The sequence below is a fragment of the Tupaia chinensis genome, unplaced genomic scaffold (assembly GCF_000334495.1).
Source record: "Tupaia chinensis unplaced genomic scaffold, TupChi_1.0 Scaffold000493_1, whole genome shotgun sequence".
Lineage (NCBI taxonomy): Eukaryota > Metazoa > Chordata > Mammalia > Scandentia > Tupaiidae > Tupaia > Tupaia belangeri.
Genome location: NW_006160005.1, coordinates 2,967,996 through 2,985,956, shown reverse-complemented (window position 1 = coordinate 2,985,956; position 17,961 = coordinate 2,967,996). Strand labels below are relative to the sequence as shown.

At 40.5% G+C, this 17,961-nt stretch overlaps 1 protein-coding gene across 1 annotated transcript; it reads left to right on the top strand.

Annotated features, from left to right (window-relative positions):
• Nucleotides 1–722: 722 nt before the first annotated feature.
• On the top strand, nt 723–17,170 carry TMEM220 (transmembrane protein 220; the record flags this gene model as incomplete). The annotated part of the gene is given in 5 exon segments (XM_014590873.2): nt 723–752; nt 4,125–4,185; nt 8,631–8,754; nt 10,459–10,518; nt 15,653–17,170. Coding segments are annotated over 5 exon segments (411 nt in total), but the record flags the coding sequence as incomplete, so codon positions are not given.
• Nucleotides 17,171–17,961: the final 791 nt, after the last annotated feature.

Sequence of the window (17,961 nt, the reverse complement as noted above, 5' to 3'; positions counted from 1 at the left end):
AGGGCCGCGGGGAGCAGGCGTGGGGAGCGGGGCCTGGCGGGCTCCCAGCCCCGCCCCAGGCCCGGCGTGCGGTGTAGACGAGCCTGCCTCGGAGTCGCAGAGGTTATCAGTGTATGGAGAAGAAGAGAAGTGGGACCGCAAACCCCCAGTTTCTTCCCCATCCAAGATATAGATTGTTCCCCTGACCACGCACCCGAGAACCCGACCACCGATGGCCTGTGGCGGAAGGAGAGGTTCTGTGCGTGTCCCTTGGAAGGGGACCCCAGCAGTTCTGGTGCCTTTCCTAACAGCCTGGGGACCACACTGAAGCCACCTGGCGGGGCGTGGGGGGAGGGGTGTCAGGAAGGGAGTGAAGGCCTACCTACTTGCACCCCTTTCCTGGTTACTCATTTCTAGAGCCTGGAGGGTCCTTTATACATTCTAGGTGGTGCTGGGTCTAAAGAATTTCTATGTGGTTCTTTTTTTTTTTTCTTTAATTTATTTTCTATGTGGTTCTTTTCAAAAACCGTGTGGCTGACTGTTAAAACCATCTGCTGTGTTCAGCCAGAACCCCCTTCAGCCACCCAACCCACAAGGTGAAGTCTCCTTCATACTTGCTATGCTGGGAGCCTATTCCGGCCTCTGGCAAGTAACAGTGAATCCAGATTACTCAAGAGCAGACCAAAGGAGGGGGTGGAATAGGGCAGTTCATCCACCAACGTCTCCATGTTTTCGCTTTCCAGATAAATGATCCAGATGCGGAGCTGTGGGTGGTGAGTATGAACGGCTTGACGGTTTCCTTGATTCAAAGAACTGTGTCCCTGCATCAAAAGGTTTACTTCTCGCCAGGCCTCCCTGCTTAGCCTACTGGAAAAACTTAGAGATCAAGTCCTGTAACCTCTTACCTAAAATACCAGTGGGGGGAGGGTCCAGGTGACAATGAAGTAAGTGTGTGTGTGTGTGTGTGTGTGTGTGTGTGTAAACCCAAAACCATCTGGAGACATTCTTTGTTTTTATTTATTTATTTTTTATTGTCAGTGGACACATACATTCACCAGAGAAAGGGGAGAAAGAGAAAGCACCCCAATGGGGAATGGTCACACAGCAATCCCTTGTCTGTTTCGCCATCCTTCAGGAGTTGGGGTATGCTCATGCACCCAGTATGATTTTCAAGTTGCCAGGGCCGAGGTTTGAACTGCAGTTGGTACTGTGGGATCCAGTCTTCCGGGCCCAGCACTTAAACTACTGCACCACGGAGAAAGCCCAACATACAAGGCTTTCTGCAGTACCTCTTGGGACTAGATGCCCCAACACAGGGCACTTTCCTGAGAACACTTAGTAGGCCTCTCAAGATCAATTGAACCATGGGACCAGCAGTTAGCATAATGGCTATGTGGCTGGCCTGCCATGTAGCTGACAGTGGTTCGAGTCCTGGACCCAGTGGCTTAAACTCACACTGGGCATGTGTGCATGCGTGCCCAAGATCCCGAGAGGAGAATGGAGGAGTAGGGATTGTGGTGTGGCCATCCCCCCTGGGGGGTGATTTCTCACTTTCTGTCTTTCTGTCTCTCTCTTTCTGGAAAGTGCATGCACCCTATAGCAAAAAGAAAAAAAAAATCTATTGAACCATACCTTAGGAGTTTCTCGCCAGAAACTTCAGCAAACTTTGGACTGGGAAGCAGCAGGTCTTTGTTCTGTGCTTTACTAATTCAGTGAGTTGTAGTCATAGGAAATAACTGAAGCTCATAAAACCTACAGTATTCACTGAACCGACGCTCCAGACAGTTTGGAGGAGGCAAAGATCGCCCCCATAATACATTTTCTGAAATAATCAGAATTCTGCCAGGATTCTCTCTACCAATGCACAAGACTGTACAGTATCACCCAGGAGATGGTTTCTAGGCTTTAGAACAACATTGACCATGTAGAGATGAGCAATACGTGAAAGTGTTTGGAATTATAGAAAGATTTTTGCTATAAGGCATGTATATTCCTCAGAGAGACAGAGACAAAAAGGGAAAACTCACCCCCAGACGGGACGGCCATGCCACAATCCCTTCTTCTCCATTCTCCTCTCAGGATTTTGGGCATGCATGCACACACACCCTCCATGAGTTTTAAGCTGCCATCAGGGACTCAACCACAGTTGACTACTTGAGTTCAGCAACAAAACCATTAGACCATCTGCTGGTCCCCCAGCATTTGGGATTATAATGTGAAATTCTAATCAATTTTCTTGTTTAGTGCAATAAAAACCACATTCTGATATTGCTTATTGTCCAGGTTCACATGCCCCTGAATCAAATCAAATGCCCTCTTCCTTAGCACTCTGCTTCCAATCCTGAGTTCCAAACAATGATTTCTACACCAAGAAGTCTCAGATACCCAGCTTAATGTTGCATTCCGAAAGACTGCTGGACATCGCCTCCTGTAGCTCCCACGGCTCCTCAGATAGTCCCAAGGTCCTGTCTTGTATATTTTCCTCCAAATCCCACTCCTCCTCCTCACTCACAGCAGAATCTTTCTCTGAGTCAACCTTACTCAGAATCTTGTCTTTACCACTTCTCTGGTTCTTATCACTGCCTTTGAGATCCCCAGAACAAGAGTGAATTAGAAAACAATCCAACAAAATGTGGTCAAGGTCTAATTGATTCTCCATACGGTACGCATACATTTAACCTTTCATTCCATGCTCTGGGCATACTGTAAATAACAAACCCCACATCCTCCCTGTATCTTCCCTCATTCCGGTTCAGTGCCCCCATTATCTCCCACATAGACTGTTGGAATAGTCTCCCAATCCTTCTGTTTGCCCCTGATCCCACCATCCCTGAGTTGCATTTGCCCAAAACCCTGCAAGGAGGGAGAGATGGATCTGAGTTGCATTTGCCCAAAACCCTGAAAGGACGGAGAGATGGAAGAGAAGAGATTGTGCTGTGACCATGTCCCATGAGAGGTTCTTTCTCCCTTTCCATCTTTCTCTCCATGTGTCTCTCTCCAGCAAGCACACACACTCTTTTAAAAAATAAAGTGTATAGCCTTTACAACCTCCAAATAAACTACAGGTTCCCGGCAGAAGCAGAGTAATTGATGTGGTTAAGTAGCTACATTTCTTGGAAAGTCCCACCCATGCTTCTTATAAACCTACTCTCCCCACTTGCCCTCTGCCTGCAAACCACACACACACACACACACACACACACGCACGCACAGACACTAGTTTGGCTAGAGCCTACTTGCTATGAATAAGGCTTGGCAACAGGGCCTCGTTAGGGCCAGCCTTGCAATGTTCAAACCAACTTAGCAGTTTCGAAAATGAAGAGCCTAACCAGATTAACCTGTGTCCCTAACCCACACATTGTTAGAACACTTTCCGTGATCTCAGAGAGGACTCTTCAGCAGGGTCATTTAGCTACTCAAGGCTGCTCCTGCCCTACTTTTCAATGAACATTTTCCTTTATGTAAATGAGGGAAGGCTATTTGGACGTGGAAGTTGCTTGTGAGAGACTGGAAGTTCAGCATGTCTTAAACCTCAGACTGCTGGCAGGTGGCATGGTGGTTAAGGTGCTGGACTCCCATATGGCTGACCACAGAACAAGTCCTGGACCTGGTGGCTTGCTTTCTCACTGGGACCAGCATGTAGCGTAATGGTTATATCATTGGACTCCCACGTAGTCAACTGTGGTTCAAGTCCCAGACCCAGTAGCTTAAACTGCATGTCAGGCACATGTGCGTATTTGCCCAAAATCCTGAGAAGAGAATGGAGGAGAAGAGATTGCAGTGTGGCCATCCCCTTTGGGGGTGATTTCTCACTTTCTGTCTCTTTCTCTGTCTCTTTGGCAAGTGCAAAAAATAACAAAAATATCTCTAAAACAAACAAACCAGACTCTGCTCATTTCTAGAGCCTGAAGCTGAGTTTTTTCCTGTAATAGCCTATAGTCTAGGAGGAAGGGAAATAAAATTATAACCTGACATGGTAAGTGCCACAAAAACAGAGGTTACCACTTCCTCAAATGTTACTGGAAACCTGAAGTAAATCATGAACTTGATGGCCACCTCACCTTCTGCCCTTCCCAGATGCTTCCAAACATCTCATATATTAGGCAAATGTCCTAACCCGCATAATTTCCTCTTTTTGCTAACAGATGGTGTACACACTCCCTGCAGTTCTGACCCTGCTTGTTGGATTTAACCCTCTTGTCACAGGTATACACTTCATCTTCCAAATGAAGATACAGCAAATTCACATTTTCATTGCCAACAGAAAAAATAACCAACTGTAAAATGAATAATTAATAATTAATGCGGTTTATTTCCAAGCCAAATGTGAGTGACCTAGGCCCGGAGAAGAGGCATACATGCCTTTCTCAGGGTGATCATGTACAGAGGTTCCTTTTATTTGTTTTTGAGATTGACAGGCAACATTTAATTAAAAGATTTCCCATTGGTCTGGCCCAAGAAGGCGGGACATGTAGAAGCGGGCCTTGTAGGTTAACCTAAGAATGGGGTCCCACAATTCTTAGGTTGGTGATTGGAAGGGAAGAGCTGTGTCTTGGGAAGAGATAAACAAAAGATTATACTGTAATCGATTGAAATATACATCTCAAAGAAACTATGCCAGGGATAGGAGGTAGGAAGAATCCTGTTAATAGAAAATAAATGGTCTGTTAATGTTTGTGGGCATGACTTCCCCAGTCCCTTTTGAAAAGATTTTGGAAAATAGGAAAAGTAGTCAGACTTCCGTCCGTATCATGTAATAATGGAAATCTATCTGCTCAACTCCCAATAGAAAATGGAGCTCTTTAGGCATTTCTCCACATTTCCGAGAATAAGAGGGGCTAATTCTAATATAGATTGTCCTTCCCTATCTTCAGGAATACTTTACAAGGAAGCCATGTAGGCCATTCTCTATTATTCGTGTATGCTGATGTGGAATAATGGTATGTAGCATAGCATTTGAAAAAGAAGGGGTTTAGTCATTGCACTGATTTCTTAAGCCACAAAACCAGTGTCACATCAGCAACCATCTAAGAGCTGATCTTGTGTCCCAGACTAAGAGGCAATCGATGCTTATGATATATTTAGTCTGTACAACCCAGTGCAACTAATCTTTTTTTTAAAAGAATTATTTTATTTTATTTATTATATTATTATTTTTGATTTGACCAAAGAGAGACAGAGAAGGAAAGTGAGCAAGCAAGCTGCCAGGTCCAGGATTCGAACTGTGGTCAGGCATGTGGGAGTCCAACACCTTAACCACCATGCCACCTGCTGACCCCACAACTAATTTTCTTTACAACTTCTTCTTAGAGCAATACCACTCCTATTAATCATTTTATTATTTTGAATTTATTCAATACCTATGAATACAAGCACCACATATGTACAGAAAATATTTCTATAACAAATCTCCAGGTTTTTTATTAAAATAATCTCCCTATGTACTGTCATAATACCCACAGTGAAGTAACATAATGATTTTATATGTGCTTCTCTTCCCACACCTAGGCTGTCAACCCTTAAAAGTATGATAATGGGGCCAGCATGTAGCATGCTGGTTAGGGGGGCTGACTGCACTGTTTTCATTCTAGACCCAATGGCCTGAGAAAGACACTGGGTATGTATGTATGTGTGCCCAAAGAAAAGAGGGAGAAATGAGGAGAAGGAACTGCCATGTGACCACGCCCTTTAGGGGCACTTTCTTGCTTTCCCTCTTTATCTGGCCAGTGCATGCTCCCTCTGGCAATTTTTATTTTTTTTTAAGTAGGATTATGTCTTATGTCTCTTTGCATGCCTCTTAGTCTGGTAGGGCTGCTATAACAAAAATAGCATGGACTGGAAGACCTAGACAGAACGGCATTCTATGTATCCAAGTTCACCACAGCTGGGGAGTTGAACCAAGGTCAAGGTTCTGGCAGATTGGGTTTTCCCAAGGAGCTTTCTTAGCCTTCTTTGGGCTGCACTAATGCTATTCATGAAGGCTAAGGCCTCATGAATGAATTACTCTGAAAGGCCCCACCTCTTAATCCATCCCTTGGGGGCTAGGATTTCAACACAGGAATTTCGAAGGGGATAGGAGAATTCAGCCCATAGCAACATGGCAGGCGTGCGGAGGTACTTGTTGAATGAACGAGTGGCTGTGAAACAGGCTTGTCATGTATTTATCCTGAAGCCTGCTCCTTGGACTCCTTCCATGTGAATCCCAGGTAATTATACATAAAAATGCTCTTACATAACTGACTTGTATGCCCACGGGCTACCTAACTCAATGCCAAGCGCGATATAGTAAAAGAATTATTTTATTTTATTTATTATATTATTATTTTTGATTTGACCAAAGAGAGACAGAGAAGGAAAGTGAGCAAGCAAGCTGCCAGGTCCAGGATTCGAACTGTGGTCAGGCATGTGGGAGTCCAACACCTTAACCACCATGCCACCTGCTGACCCCACAACTAATTTTCTTTACAACTTCTTCTTAGAGCAATACCACTCCTATTAATCATTTTATTATTTTGAATTTATTCAATACCTATGAATACAAGCACCACATATGTACAGAAAATATTTCTATAACAAATCTCCAGGTTTTTTATTAAAATAATCTCCCTATGTACTGTCATAATACCCACAGTGAAGTAACATAATGATTTTATATGTGCTTCTCTTCCCACACCTAGGCTGTCAACCCTTAAAAGTATGATAATGGGGCCAGCATGTAGCATGCTGGTTAGGGGGGCTGACTGCACTGTTTTCATTCTAGACCCAATGGCCTGAGAAAGACACTGGGTATGTATGTATGTGTGCCCAAAGAAAAGAGGGAGAAATGAGGAGAAGGAACTGCCATGTGACCACGCCCTTTAGGGGCACTTTCTTGCTTTCCCTCTTTATCTGGCCAGTGCATGCTCCCTCTGGCAATTTTTATTTTTTTTTAAGTAGGATTATGTCTTATGTCTCTTTGCATGCCTCTTAGTCTGGTAGGGCTGCTATAACAAAAATAGCATGGACTGGGAGACCTAGACAGAAGGGCATTCTATGTATCCAAGTTCACCACAGCTGGGGAGTTGAACCAAGGTCAAGGTTCTGGCAGATTGGGTTTTCCCAAGGAGCTTTCTTAGCCTTCTTTGGGCTGCACTAATGCTATTCATGAAGGCTAAGGCCTCATGAATGAATTACTCTGAAAGGCCCCACCTCTTAATCCATCCCTTGGGGGCTAGGATTTCAACACAGGAATTTCGAAGGGGATAGGAGAATTCAGTCCATAGCAACATGGCAGGCGTGCGGAGGTACTTCATGCTTGTTGAATGAACGAGTGGCTGTGAAACAGGCTTGTCATGTATTTATCCTGAAGCCTGCTCCTTGGACTCCTTCCATGTGAATCCCAGGTAATTATACATAAAAATGCTCTTACATAACTGACTTGTATGCCCACGGGCTACCTAACTCAATGCCAAGCGCGATATAGCCATTTCATTTTTTACGGCCTTCATGAACTCTTAATAACCCTTCCGTTGAACAATTTTATACTATTACGTGGTGTCTTATAATGGAAAAAAAATACATTTTACATTAGTTATTAACTTATTTTTATTAATAGGGATTATGAGTCCTGACTGAGTATTCCTTTTTTTTCTTTTTTTTTTTTTGAGAGGTTTTTGCTACAGGGTGCGTGCCCTTGCCAGAGAGAGAGACTGAGAGACAAAAAGCGAGAAATCACCCCCCAGGAGGGATGGCCACGCCGCAATCCCTTCTCCTCCATTCTCCTCTCGGGTTCTTGGGCACGCACACACATGCGTCCAGCGTGAGTTTAAGCCACCGGGTCCAGGACTTGAACTGCGGTCGACTACATGGGAGTTCAGTGACATAGCCGTTGCACTACCTGTTGATCCCCCTGACTATTCTCTACTTTCTTTGAAACACCTTCTACTCCTTCCTGGTCTCCATGTCATGGTCCTTTGGCTCCCGGTTCTCCTCTTCACGATGCTACGTCCAACAGAACGTAGACTCGGTTTCCATGAGGTTGCCACCAACACCTTAGAATTGAATTGTTAGTCCTGATTTGTTATCTCTTTACATGGAGCCAAATCACTGTAGCCAAGGGGATAAAATGAGTTGATTGACCTAGCCAGGGTCAGGATCATTGAGCCACATGGGCTCGAGGTGTGGAAATATTGGGACTCCGTACCCTCCAAATAAGGATAGTCATCTTGGAAAGGAAAATGCTGAGCAACTACAATAAGAAACGCTCCCTTTGGGCTTGTCCCACAGCACCATAGTTAAGGGAGCCGGATCCCACACAGCCAACCATGATCTGGGTTCTGGGTCAGGCAGCTTGAAAATATGCCAAGCGCATGTGTGTGTGCCCACAATCCCAACTGGACAGAGAATGGAGGAAAAGGGATTATGGCGTGACCACGAGACCCATGGGGGGTGCTTTCTCTCCCTCACTCCCTTTCTCTTTTTCTCTCTTTCCTCTGTCTTTGGTGAGTGCATGTGCCTTCTGGGCAGGGGCGAAGAGATCCTCTTAAGTTTATAATTACTACTATAACCTCTAAATGCCTTTCCTGAAAGGCGACTGTAATGAAACAGGTATAAAGGCATCACTTTTATTTCCAGAATGTGAACCCAGGATTACATTGGGGATCTCTTTTTAGGTCACTTCATTTGGCGGAGTGTCTCTGGAATACACATCTTCTTCTGTGTGGTGTGGGCCTCCCGCTTGATGTCCTACCTCTTGCTTCATACACAACAGAACATCTTACATGAGGAGGAAGGCAGGTGAGCTGTGCCTTCTGCTGGCTGGAGGGGCGGGTAGAACGGAGAGCCCTTCCTACGGCATGTCTTATCTGTGCACGGTGTTACTGGATTCCCGTAACAACACTCAGAGGAGCAGGGCGGGCATTATCTCCTTTATAAGCTGAAGAAACTGAAATATGATGAGCCAGGATCCAAACCCAGCACTGTCTGTCCAGCTCCGTGATTACTGCTGCAGGCGGCCACTGCATATTCCATGACTTTACTGTCAGGCGCTTGGACCTTGGCCTCCTGATAACTAGCAAGGGCGCTCTACAGTGCTGCTCAGTCTAATCTAATGAGGTTGTAACTGTCAGCCTTCTGACTCAGCTCTGCTGTAAGCCGGGATCTGATGTACAAGTGTGATCGGCCCCCTCAGGGCTCAGTACTTTTGTCAACCTCATTAGCCTTGCCCTGGTTCCTCTCCTGTCATCTCCTCTCCTTGTCATGACCACTTGTTCCCATTTTATCATCTCTTCCTTTGCTTCCGATTACCTGTGACTCCGACTAATTAAGTTCCCCCTTACTTTCTTTTCTACCCCACATCCTGCCAACACCTCAGTGACCTGCAAGTTGAGCATCACTGATAAGGTGCCGCTTTGTTAAAGGCTCTAATCTTCTGGAAAACTGGAGAGCAAATCAAGTTGTGTCTATAGATGGAAGTGGGAAGGGTAAAATGGGTTGAATCACCACCAACAGGAAGTGCATGAATTGTGATGAACTCAAAGCGGAGCTTCTAGCGATGATATGGCAGAGAACTATTTTTTATTCTGTGTGACAGATATGTGTTTATAACACACATATCTAGAAGCATATACCCACCCCAGATCATTAGCCTGACTCATTCCTCTCCTCTAAACAGTTACTCCAATGCCAGCAATATGTGCTTAGATTATTTAGTGATTTTAACTTATCCTGCCTAACACTGAACTCTAAAAAATGTAAAAATAATGAACCCTGGAATTGTTTTATTGATTGTACCATTCCCCTCTCAGAACCTGAAATGTGTGTGGTGTGTGTGTGTGTGTGTGTGTGTGTGTGTGTGTGTGCATTATTTCAGAGAGAGACAGAAAGAAAGTAAGAAATCATCCCCCGGGGGGATGGCCATGCTGCAATCCCTTATCCTCCATTCTCCTCTCAGGATCTTAGGCATGCAGGCACATGCGCCCAGTGTGAGTTTCAAGCTTCCAGTCCAGGACTTGAACTGCAGTCAGCCATGTGGGAGTCCAGGGTCCCAACCACCATGCCACCTGCTAGCCCCTAAGTGTGGTTTTTAAAATACTGATTAAATTTTTCAGGAGATTCCACTTAAAAGTTAAACAACAATCATAGATCTCATATCTGCCTCATGCAAATTTATTTTCATAGAATGGTTTAACTGCCTAAAAAAAAGTAACATGAATCATGGCCAGACTTGAAAATACAAGCAGACTTTAAAAAGTCTGTGGGTAAATAGAATTAAAGTATGAGTTTACTTTGGCACAAAATTTTTGAAATCCACACATAGCTTTTTAATAATAAGCATTTTCCAAAACCTTCTTGAAAACCCTGCATGTATTTTGCAGATGCCATATATCTTGGGGGACAGTCACCCAATCAGAATGCACTATCAAGTGGTCATGGAGAGAATATCATAATACACATCTCACTTGTAGCCACTTCAAAAAATGAAATTATGCTATTTTCTAGAGAACTCTCTGGCCTGGTGATCATCACAGCGTGGATGAGCCTCTGCCTCAGCTCGTCAAAGTAAGTTTTCAATTCATTAGTTAAAATCAGATGTCTTCGAGGTTGCTAAAACAAGGTAGTTAGGGAGACTATTGACACATAAGTAAAAATAGGAATCTTTTGAAAGAAATCTTTGAAGGAAATCTTTTCTTTTCTTAAGGGAAGCTAGTAATAGTTGATTCAATAATTCATGATTGCCCATGTTCATGAACTAAGTTTTCTACCTGGCCTAGTGGAGTTATTGCAGTTGGCGGCCAAGAGGGTGTTCTTTTGGGTGACGGTAAGAGGTTCATGTTAGATAGTGCTGTTGGGGATGTTTATCATGACATACCTAACACCTTGCTGTTCCTCTGTGATGGTAATAAGTCTCTGGTAATCACTGATTAAATCCATTCATTCATTGGGTTGTGAAATGGCGATTGTCTAGGTATATTGTTATTATTTGTTTATTACCTCAAAAACTTCTATAAAGTGAACTTCTACTTATCAATTCTTTAATAATTCTGTGGTATAGATCGTCAACAACACAAAATAAATAAATAAATAAATAAATAAATAAATAAATAAGGAAAAGGACTGATTCTTTCCCTTTATTTATCAGTTTTCAAAATTAATTGTTTCTTACTTGGGTGTCCTGCAAAGGTGACCAATGAATTTTGGGTTTTTTTGTTTGTTTGTTTTCTTTCTTTGTTTACTACCATTATAAAGCCATGGATATCCAAATATTGATAAGTTTCGATCCATGGCAGTTATTATCTCTATTGATACCCAAACTATCTTATCTTTTTTTTTTTTTTTGAAGAAGTTTTTGCCTTAGGCATGGGCACTCACTGGAGAGAGAGAGACAGAGACAGAGATAGTGAGAGGGGAATTGAAAAATCACTCGGCAGGTGGATGGCCATGCCACAATCCCTTGTCTTCCATTCTTCTCCCAGGATCTTGGGCATGCATACACAAGCAGCTGGTATGATTTTTAAACCACCGGGTCTGGGACTCAAACTGCAGTCAGCCATGTGGAGTTCAGTGATGTAACCACTATGCCATCTGCTGGCCCCCAAACTGTCTCATCTTTACCAGTGGCACTTATTCAGATTGACTCCTGAATTCCTTATTTTAAAGTTTCTTTACTTATTCGGTGAGTCAGAGAGATACAGAGAGAAAGAGAAGGAAAGAGATAGGTACCCCCCAGTGAGGTTTTAATGTTGTAATCCTTTCCTAGCTCTGCCAGTCCAGGTCATGGACATATGTGTGCCTGGTATCCTGAGGTGGGAGACCCTGTTGAGGGTGTTTGTCTTTCTCTCTCTGTCTCTCACTGCTGAGAAATAATTAAATGTACTTTTTAAAAAAACGAGGCTTTTAAAATAACGATATCATTAAAAAGTGGATTTAAGATGCCAAAGGAAGGTACTTTTTAATGACAAAAGGTCAGTTCATCAAGAAGATAGAACAATTCTAAATTGGTGATGGACTACTGCCTCGAAATAGGAAAGAAAAATAGAAATATTCATAGTTGTCTTCAGAGACTTTAACGTACGTCTTTCAGTCACTAGTAGAACAGATGGAAAAAAAGAAGTCAGTGAAGATACAGAAATCAGTGAAGCTACAAAAGAAGACAGTGAAGATAAGAAACCAAGAATGGCAGAATCCACATTCTTTTCAAGTACACATTCAATATTTCCAAAAAGAAATATGTTAGCCCATGACATAAGTCGCAACAAATTTCAAAGGGCCAAAATCCTACAGAAAATAGTCTTTGACCACAGAGCAAATAGGCTAGAAATTATTAACAAAAAGATAATTAGGCAATTGCTCTAAATCTGAAAGCTCAGAAATGCACTTTCGAATAACATTTAGATCAAAGAAGAAATCACAGTGGAAACTGGAAATTCTTTTGAACCAAATAAGAAGAACATGACTTAAGAAAATTTGTGGAATGCAGCTAAAAATCATGCTTAGAGGGAAAGTTATATTCTTAAGCACACAGAGTTAAAACAAATGAACTAAAAACAAGAAAGGCTGAAAGTCAATGAGTTAAGTTTCCAAGAAGTTAGAAATTCTCCAGTTAAAGAAATTAGAAAAAGAACACCAAAGAAACAAGAAGATAAACATAAAAGCAGAAACAAAAAAGAAAACTGACATAAAAAGTAATTAACAAGGGCAAATATTGGCTCTCAGAAATAATACAACATTGATAAGCTCTGGCAAGACTAAAAAGAGAAAAAAAAGGAAAGAGCAGGGACAAGCAAGAGTAGGCACAAATGTGGAGGCATATTCTTTTTTGCTATAGGGTGCGTGCGCTCACCAGACAGACAGAGAGAGACATAGAGACAGAAAGCGAGAAATCACCCCCCCAGCGGGGATGGTCACACCACAATCCCTTCTCCTCCGTTCTCCTCTTGGGATCTTGGGCACACACGCACATGCGCCCGGCATGAGTTTTAAGCCACCAGGTCCGGGACGCGAACTGCAGTCAACTACGTGGGAGTCCAGCGACATAGCCATTACGCTAACTGCTGGTTCCCTGGAGGCATATTCTGATGTCAGGAATGAAAAAGAGAACATCATCGCATATCTAACAAATATTGTAAAAATTATAAGCTGGTGTTATGAACAATGTTATGCCAATAAATTTGAAAACACAGATGAAATAGACAAGTTTCTTGAAAAATACAACACACCAAAACTGACACAAGAAGAAATAGATTAGTCCCATAGCTATTATTGAAATTGAGTCCATAATTTAAAGTTTTCCTAAAGGAAAACTCTAGACCGAGATGACAAAACTGGAGAAAGTTCTCCTTAACATTTAAGGGAGAAATGATACCAACTTTCAACAAACTGTTCTAGAGAATGAAAAAAGAAGGAATACTTTCCCACTCATTTTATGAGGAAAAACAATTTTGATATCAAAACTTGACAAGAACATCAAACACCAAAAAGAAAAATACACAGCAATCTCACTCATGACCACAGGTAGAAAAATCATAAATAAAACATTAGCAAATCAAACTATGCAATATATAACACAACCACCAGATTGCATTTATCCTAAAAATATCAAGTTTAACACTCAAAAACAAACCACTGTTTTCCACTACATTCACAGAGTAAAAAAGGAAAATAAATTATCTTCTTGATCTATATAGAAACAGCATTTGATAAAATTCAACAACTATTCACAATAAAAGTTCCTGGAAAACAAGCAGAGAAAAGAACTTAACATGATACAGGGTATCCACACCAAAGCATAATACTTAATGGTGGACATTTGAAAACTTTTATTCTGAGATGAGGAATGAGATGAGGTTAGCTACTATTGCCATTTCTATTCAATATCAGTCTAGCTATTGTCCTAGCCAATACAATAAGGTAAACAATGTAAAAGGCCCAAGGATTAAATAAATACATAAATAAATAAAGTTTTAATTATTTGTGGGTGGCATTATTGAATATGTAGAAAAATGTTAAGAATCTAATGAGTTTAGCAGGATTGTTAGAAATCACTAGATAAATATACAAAAAAATCAGATGCATTTCTATCAGCAAGTAGCAGAATGTGATTAAAATGAAGAGTTAGGTAAGTAGCAGTTAGCATAATGGTTATGTCGCTGGACTCCCACGTAGTCGACCGCAGTTCGCGTCCCGGACCCGGTGGCTTAAAACTCACGCCGGGCGCGTGTGCATGCGTGCCCAAGATCCCGAGATGAGAATGGAGGAGAAGGGATTGTGGCATGACCATCCCCCCTGGGGGGTGATTTCTCGCTTTCTGTCTCTATGTCTCTCTCTGTCTGTCTGGCGAGCGCACGTGCCCTATAGCGAAAAACCTCTCCAAAAATAAGTGAATAAATAAATAAATAAAATGAAGAGTTACCATTTAGCAGAAACAGGCAAAATCTCTATCCAAAACTATAAAAGAATATAAGAGAAATTAAAAAATAGCTAAATAATTTAGGGATAACCAATATTGGCAAAGGGTAAATAGATAAATGAATGGGACATAATAAAATGTAGAAACAAATGCATACGCATGCAGTCTTAACTTATGACAAATGTGGTACTGCACAGTAGAAAAGAAGGCAGTCTTTTTGTTAATTGTGCTTCATCAAATAAATACCCGTGTGGAAAAAAAAGTGAAGTAACTCCTACCTTTCACACAGATCAATTCCAGGAGGATTATAGATCTAACGGAAAAAAGCAAAACAATCAAACTTCAAAGGAAGGTAACTTGGGGCCAGATGAGATTGTGGGAAAATGTGACACCTCACAGGCAGTCCTATTTGAGAAGGTGCTGGTTCAAATGTAGAGACCTTCCTTGCCCATGATCAAAGGCTCGCTGAAGACTGGGGTGGATTGTAGTATCAGGACTCTGTTGTGGGTGCCCTTTCATGGAAGAAATAAATAATAAATTTAGGGGGGAAAAAAGTAACTTAAAATGTTCAAGACTTTGGGGAGGGAAAGTTTTCTTAAACAGGACACAAAAATCATTAGGAGAGATCAATTAATTTTCACATTGTCTTAATTATTCATTGACTTCTGTTCCTCAAAAGACATCATAAAGTGGGTAAAGATAGTTGCAAAACATGCAAACAGTAAGGATTTGTAATAAGAATATATAAAAATTCCAACAATTCAACAAGTTACATTTCAATTTAAAAATTGAGAAGAGTATGCTAAAATGCAATATGCTGGGGGCTAGCAGGTGGCATGATGGTTAAGAGTGTTGGATTCCCTCATGGTTGACCATGGTTCAAGTCCCAAACCTGGTGGCTTGCTTTCTCACTTTCTCTCTTGCTTTCTCTGTCCCTCTCTGGTCAAATTAAAATAAATAACTATATGAATAAAGTTCAATAAAAGAATTCTTTAAAAAATGCAATATAGGGGGCCAGCAGGTGGCATAGTGGTTAAGGTGCTGGACATTACCACATGGTTGACCATGGGTCAAGCCCTGGATCTGGCGACTTGCTTTCTCATTTTCCCTCTCTCTCTCTCTCTCTGTGTCTCTCTCTGGACAAATTAAAATAAATGAATGAATAAATAAAATTAAATATTTTTTAAAGATGCAATATGTCTTATTAAGTCAACCTTTATACTTGTTTTCAAAGCAATACTTTGTTTATTGGATTTTTATTTATAATATGTTTTCCATGTTTTATAGGAATCCAGTTGGTGGAAGAATTCAATTGGCTCTTGCCATTGTGATCACTCTTTTCCCATTTATCTCCTGGGTCTACATATACATAAACAAGGAGATACGGTCTTCTTGGCCAACCCACTGCAAGACAGTAATGTAAATGAATTCAAGAATCCTTGTCTTAAAATTAATATTTTAAATTAATTTTTTTATGCATATTGGGGTAACAAACCAATTTCTCAGAAGTTTATTTCAGGTAATCTGAGTTTATATTAGAGATTACTTTCTTTGTTGTTTTTTGGAAGGTCCTAAGAAATTTAAAAGACTGCCTACAGTGCGGTGTAAGATTAGATGTAACTAGCAATACTCAGGGTCTAGCATTCTCTGGAGGCTTCTTTTCTGAAAAGTACTGTGTCACGGTGTAGTGGAAATGTAGGACAAAAGTTAACAAGTACGAGTTCTAATTAAGCTTCATCTCCATCTGTGTGACTGGGGGAAACAAAAATACCTCCTGTTGGATATTTTCCTATCTATAAAATAGGATTAATACTAGGTCTCCTACTTATATAGTTGCAAGAATCAAACTAGATAACATGAGAGTACTCTGAAAAAAAGTGTTTGCAAAGGTTACAAAGGGCTGTGCATGATTAAAATAGAGGGGAGTAGAATTTGGGTAATATATTTCAGTCAAGGTTGGAGAGAGGATTACATCTCTGAATTAATCTCATTACACTGAATTGGTATGGTGCTATTAACTAAATGAGGAATCTAGGTGAACCTAACAGGCATGTCTCAGAAAGAAAGAAAGCTGGGTGAAATAATTTAGGACCAACCAAGAAGGAAATAGGGGCCCAGCCACCATGGTGTGCTGCTAAGACTCTGTAACCTATAGGCTGGAACCATATAGGAGGCCTGGGTTTGAGTCCCCATCCAACCTAAAAGTCAGATGTGGTGGTACATACCTAGGTCTCAGCTGGGAGACTGAGGTAGAAGGATCTTAATGGCAAGACTTTATCATGAAAAAGTAAACAAAAAAAGATGAAAACAGGGAATAGTTCATTTCATTCTAAATAAGAAATAAGGCTAAAATCTATGTACATTCTTTAAAAATGAATATCCAAAGTACCTGTAGAAAGAAAAGCCATCTCAGAACTGTACTCCCCAGTGTGGTAGTGACAAACCACTTGTTGCTAACAAGTTCGTGGAGTGTGACTAGAATGACTAAAAAGTACATTTTAATTTTGTTAAATTTTCATTTTAATTTAAAAACTGATATTCAATTATTTAGAAAACATGGTTAAGTGTGTTGGGAACAACTCAGGTCTGTGAATCTACTTTGTCAACTGCAAATTTTCTGATTCCTAAATACAGATCAAGTATTGTAATGAAAATTCAATGTCCAAATGGACTATCTGTATAAAATACACACTGTGTTTTAAAATTGTATTATCAAAAAGAAAGGATGTAAAATATTTTATATTGATTACATTTTGCAATAATATTTGAGATATTTGGTTGAATAAAATATGCTATAAAAATTAATTTGTTTATATTTACTTGTTTAAATGTAATGGCTAAAATATTTTAACATACCAATGGGGCTCACAGTGTATTTCTGTTGGCCAGTTGCTATCTTAGAGTATGGGAGACTGAGGTGGAAGGATCTTAATGGCAAGACTTTATCATGAAAAAGTAAAGAAAAAAAGATGAAAACAGGGAATAGTCATTTCATTCTAAATAAGAAATAAGGCTAAAATCTATGTACATTCTTTAAAAATGAATATCCAAAGTACCTGTAGAAAGAAAAGCCATCTCAGAACTGTACTCCCCAGTGTGGTAGTGACAAACCACTTGTTGCTAACAGGTTCTTGGAGTGTGACGAGAATGACTGAAAAGTACATTTTAATTTTGTTAAATTTTTGAAAAGTACATTTTAATTTTGTTAAATTTTCATTTTAATTTAAAAACTGATATTCAATTATTTAGAAAACATGGTTAAGTGTGTTGGGAACAACTCAGGTCTGTGAATCTACTTTGTCAACTGCAAATTTTCTGATTCCTAAATACAGATCAAGTATTGTAATGAAAATTCAATGTCCAAATGGACTATCTGTATAAAATACACACTGTATTTTAAAATTGTATTACCAAAAAGAAAGGATGTAAAATATTTTATATTGATTACATTTTGCAATAATATTTGAGATATTTGGTTGAATAAAATATGTTATAAAAATTAATTTGTTTATATTTACTTGTTTAAATGTAATGGCTAAAATATTTTAACATACCAATGGGGCTCACAGTGTATTTCTGTTGACCAGTTGCTATCT